Raw genomic sequence first — 5,318 nt, forward strand, 5'->3', positions numbered from 1 at the left:
ATATATATATATATATATATATATATATATATATATATATATATAAAAAGTGTCCTCCACGCAATGTTCTCACCTTTTTTACCCCTCACCCGTTTGCATCCCTGTTATTAGCATTTATGGTTCCATGAAGAAACTTTAACATCAATGGAACCTTTTCAATGCACAAATGTTCTTTGTAGTGGAAAAGTGTTCTTCTGAATATTAAAATAAAAAAGATTATTTTAAGAACTGTTCACCCAAAATGGTTCTTCGTGGCAACGCTGTGAAATGCCTGTTGTGCCACCATTTTTTTTTAAAGTGTAGACACATGCAACCATACACAAATCAATAAAAATTCTCAAGTCTCAGTGTTTCATGAATGTCTGGATTATCTTACGCAGATATGTAGATTTGTTTATGTTAAAATAGTCAAATTTCATATCCCAGCTAAATATACAGAGACAAGAAAAAATGAACCTGATCACCCTATCTGTAACAGTTTGTGGCGCATAAATTACCTAAATCATTTTAACATGACATGAAAATCTTTTTTGCAACAGATCTTATTGTGAATGACTGTATATTTTTTGGACCTTGTAATGTTTAATACAAATCTTTCAGTTAAAATGACAGACTTTGGTGACGTATATTCCGGATTCCTGCAATCATTAATTCACTGAAACCCTTCTTTTTTCTTACAATAAAGCTTTCATTAATTTTTGAGTGCAACGCTCAGATCTCAAAAGTTACCAATACTAAAATTTTTATTTTTCAATAATTACACTCAGATGAACGTTACATTACTGAATAAAGTTCTGTCACTACTTCGGTTTCATCATGAACATAACCAAAAACGTATTTGTTTTTCTGCAAAGAAAAAAACACACCACAAAAACAGTTTGAAAACCTCAGGAAAACAAAAATTATTTACTTACGTGTTCAATAAAATAAAACGACAGACAATGTTAACTGTTATCAACAACAACAAAATGACAATAATAATTTATAGCACTCTTAAAGCAACAGTGCGACCTAATTTGTTTGTGTAAAAAACAGTGATGAACCAAAGGAAGGCCTCAAGGGAATTTTTGTGGTCCGTTTGCCATTTGCACATTATAATTGAGGTCAGACAGTCAAACGCAGATCTGGCCGAAAGCTTTCAGGTGTGTACAGTATTCCAGTGGCTGAAGGAGGGCCAGGCGCTGCAGTGGTCAGCACGGCCCCAGGGTTCAGTGTTAGTAACCGCTGTTTCTCTATAAAAACCAGTGAACGGGACAAAACAAGGAGGTTTGGGTTGTGCTGTGATTGAAATCTTCACAGGGTCCTTATTTTCATTACCACACTCGACAGGACTCCGCCCCCCTGTTCATGATTGACGTCTCGGGGCAGTTAAAAGCTTTACGGAACTCTTCATAGTTGCTCATAGCCCCGATAACCCTTCATCATAGCAATGAGAGCAAAGTCAGTGACATTGAAGGATAGGGGATGTAATATAGATGTAAATGAGCTGTATATATTACTGCATCTTACCTATATTTAGGAGGGCTGTGAGCTCCACTTTGGATCTGATCACGTGCTGCTTCTGGTCTGTAGGCATTACAGCGAACCTAGCACATAACAATATACACACAAACAAATCAATAAGAGTCCCATTTAAAGGGATAGTTCACCCAAAAATGAAGATTCTGTCAGGTCAAAATTCTGTATACATTTCTTTGTTCTGTTGAACACAAAGGAAGATATTTTGGGGCACCATTGACTTCCATAGTAAGAAAAAAATACTATCAAGTCAATGGTGCCCTAGAACTGTTCAGCTTCCCACATTCTTCAAAATATCTTCCTTTGTGTTCTTCAGAAAAAAGACATTTATATAGGTTTGGAACAACTTGAGGGTTAGTACATGATGACAGAATTCATTTTTGGGTGAACTATCTCTTTAAGGCAAGACACTACCTGCAAAAAACATTGAATCCTATTAAAAACATTGGCTTTTTTGCTAGAGGAAAGAAAACATACAAAATACACTTTTATCTATTTCCGTCTGTAGATTTAAATGAAAGTATCTTTCTTTTTAATGGACGCTTTCTCATGCACTGAGCCACAAATCTTCAATTCAGCAGCACTTGTATACACCAAACCTTCCATTTTTATTCATATCTATATTCTGAAGTTTTTACAAAGGGGGTTGTTCATATATAATTTGCTTGTTATACATTTTATTCCCAAATCATGGCATTTTTTTCTGGTTTATGTGATAAAAGGAGATATCTAAAAACTAATGTGTCAAAAAAAAAGCAAATGAGTGTATATTTGATTAGCCTTATTTGCATTTCTGAAACATAACATTTCATAAAAGTTGAAACACAATTTTTTTTTTGAATTTTTTTATGTAACCAATCAACTGAGGAAGTATGATGATATCTGTTAGTTATATAATTTACCATATTCACCCGTAGTGTCTTTCCTTAAAGGTGCAGTAAGTGATTTCTGAGAAACACTGTCGATATTTAAAATCAACCCAACAAACACACCCTTACCTTCCTTGCTCCGCCCCAAAATCTTATTATAATCTAAAGCGAAGCAAAATAATTATTCGCAAAAAATATAGCGAAGATGACAAACGACAAGGCAGAACAAAAAATGAATATCCAGTACACAAGAGTAAATTCAGGCAAGAGTTTGTTGTTAGTCGCCAGCAGCACACCAGCCCCAGACAACTGTCCTGTTACTATGGCTAACATTACAACAGCAGCATATCTTGGTTCTGTGAAACATAGCTAAAAAAAACAATGTTACTCACATTTGAAAAGCAGAAACAACACAATCTTAGCATCTGTTTTCAGGCTTTCCCACTTAGTTCTCTCCAGCACTGGAAAGCTTTTCTATCAGCTTTGCCTGATCATAACCCTTCTTTCCCTTGTAATATTCCTATGCCATTTTCTCATTTGTAATGTCTCTCAGCCATCTCTCTTTCTACAGTCTTTGCTCACTCTCTCTCCTCCCCCATCATGGGTGGACACGCCCCCTACTGCTGATTGGCTACAAGTGTGTTGTGGTGCTTGATCTGATCCACTTTCAACAGCACTTGTTAGAAATCACTTACTGCACCTTTGAACTCAATTTGCATATGTACTTAAAAGTATTTACTTTGATAGTAATGGGAAAGTGCATACTTTTGAGGACATACTAAAACAGTCTCAAAAAATGCTCGTTCTAATCTTGCATACTATTTAGGATACACATAAAACCCCTAAAAAGGACACTTTTCCAACCAAAATATAATGTCTGTGACATCTGACATTTAGGTCGAAGTATGTATGTGTGAAATACTGAATACTGACATGGGCAAAACTGAGGAAGAACAGCTGGTTATTGGTCAGACCCGCACCAGGAAGGAGAGGCTCCTCGGCTCCTCCTCTCTCTTTCTCAATCCATCTCCTGTAGGCCTGCAGACACGTTTACATGAACATGGATACTCATAATAATGAATGTACACACCAAAACAAAGGAATATTAAAGGAATAGTTAAAAAATTCGCCCTCAAGTCATTCCAAACTTTCTTTCTTCCATGGAACACAGACAGGATTTTTTTTCTGTGCAATTAAAATGAACGGTCACTGGAGCTTTCAAGCTTCAGAAAGGATAAAAAAAGAACCATTAAAGTATGATAAAAGTGTTTCACATGAATCGTGTGCCATTTAGTTTAAGCTGTATGATATATTTAATAATTTATTCATTGGATATCTTAACTCTCCTAAAGCACGGTCGCAGTAGACTTTGAGCATGCAAAATTTACATGGACACTGCAACAGTGTCTTTTTTAGAAACATAATGCATCCACAATGTAAAAATATAAAGGGCCCTATCATACACCTGCTGTCCTGCGCCACATTGTTTAAATAGCAAATGCATTTGTGCGCCCATGGGTGTGCTGGTCTGAAAAAGAGGTGTGTTCAGGTGCATTGTTTGCTATTTTGAGGCAACTGAAATAGACTGCGCTATTGACCAACTAAAACCTGGTCTAAAGCGCAATAGCGCAATTTTTTTTTTGTTATTTAAAGAGCGTGTTAGTAATATGCACCTATATGCGGACACATAACGCATGTACACTTTGCTTATTACACACACAGGGATGCGCAGCAGCACACAAACATTATTAAATATTTAAAATAAAAGGATTCCTCTCTGGAGAAGTGTTAAGTCTTTCCGCCCGCAAATTCCGCCATGTAAATAGCGAATCCGCAAAAAAGTGGATTTGGACACGCCCTAAGTGCACTTAAAAAAAACGGTTAAAATAGGGCCCATGGTCTGTGTTCTTTGAATTCAGCCAAGAGGTCACAACTTGACGAACAAGTCACATGTCTTCTTCACGCGATATTCAACTTCTTCATTCAACTTTGGGACGCTTGCGTTTCCTGTCGCTCATATTCGCATTCGAAATGGAAGTTGATGGAATGAAAAATGTAGTGTGACCGCCTATGTCTGATTTGTGAATGATTATTTTAAGTCACATTTTTCTATGAATCAGTTGATCCGGGTCACAAAAGTAGTCTGAATGATGTGTTCACAAATCACGAATTGTAATACATTTTCCAAATTTTCCCTTCTGTGATCTATCAAAGAAAGTCCTACAGGTTTGGAATGAGACAAGCTGACGGTAAATCAGATTCAGGTCACTTTAGGATAATTATAGTGAAAAATGCTGTAATACCCTGAAAGATTCTCTCATCCCTCCATTGTCAGCAATGTTCTCTGCCAGTGTCCTCTTCCCCTTGACCTTGAGAGGGGATTGTGGGTATTAAGTATTAGGTTGGTAACTCTGATTTTGATGAAGCGTTCAAGAAGAAATGCATTAAAAAGGCTGGTGCCTACTGTACATTTAGTCCAGCCTCCTTCCAGTAGTAGCTGTTGTACTGGTCAATCATGCATTGTGTCTTTTCGGTGAAGCGGGTGATGGAGGAGTTGCTCCACCACTGGTCCAGGTTCCCATCTTTGTCATATTTCCTGCCTAGATGAACACAAATACACACAGATATCCTTGAGAATCAGGCAACGCATGTGTTGAGACTCATTATAAATCAAATGGCCTTACCATTGTTATCAAATCCATGGGTCAATTCATGCCCCACAATTACACCGATCGCTCCATAGCTCAGTGATCTGACACAAAAACACATTTCACAAATTAGCTCTATAGAAATCTACATGATCTTAAAATATGAGATTGAGTGTGCTGGGGAAATATAAATCAGAAAACATCAAGAAGAAGAAGAAGCTTCTATGTCTCACCGAGGATAGTCTAGTCCCCAGAAAAATGGCTTCTGAAGTTCTCCCGCAGG

The 5,318-nt window shown here is 37.0% G+C and overlaps 1 protein-coding gene across 4 annotated transcripts in view; it reads right to left on the reverse strand.

Annotated features, from left to right (window-relative positions):
* Positions 1-354: 354 nt before the first annotated feature.
* The window catches only part of phex (phosphate regulating endopeptidase homolog, X-linked), a 16,450-nt gene continuing 11,486 nt past the window's right edge, over positions 355-5,318 (reverse strand). For 3 of the 4 annotated variants that reach the window (XM_079805724.1, XM_079805725.1, XM_079805727.1), the window contains exons 17-23: positions 5,269-5,318; positions 5,072-5,139; positions 4,857-4,987; positions 4,691-4,756; positions 3,321-3,425; positions 1,510-1,586; positions 357-1,416 (exon numbers count right to left, since the gene is read on the reverse strand). The exon at positions 5,269-5,318 is cut by the window's right edge and continues 5 nt beyond it. In XM_079805724.1, coding sequence (XP_079661850.1) covers positions 1,314-1,416; positions 1,510-1,586; positions 3,321-3,425; positions 4,691-4,756; positions 4,857-4,987; positions 5,072-5,139; positions 5,269-5,318 — 600 coding nt within the window. In that variant the 3' untranslated portion in view covers positions 357-1,313. Of the gene's footprint in view, positions 1,417-1,509; positions 1,587-3,320; positions 3,426-4,690; positions 4,757-4,856; positions 4,988-5,071; positions 5,140-5,268 lie in introns of all 4 variants that reach the window. The other variant, XM_079805726.1, reaches the window with a different exon arrangement.

This window comes from Gobio gobio, assembly GCF_949357685.1.
Source record: "Gobio gobio genome assembly, chromosome: 23".
Taxonomy (NCBI): domain Eukaryota; kingdom Metazoa; phylum Chordata; class Actinopteri; order Cypriniformes; family Gobionidae; genus Gobio; species Gobio gobio.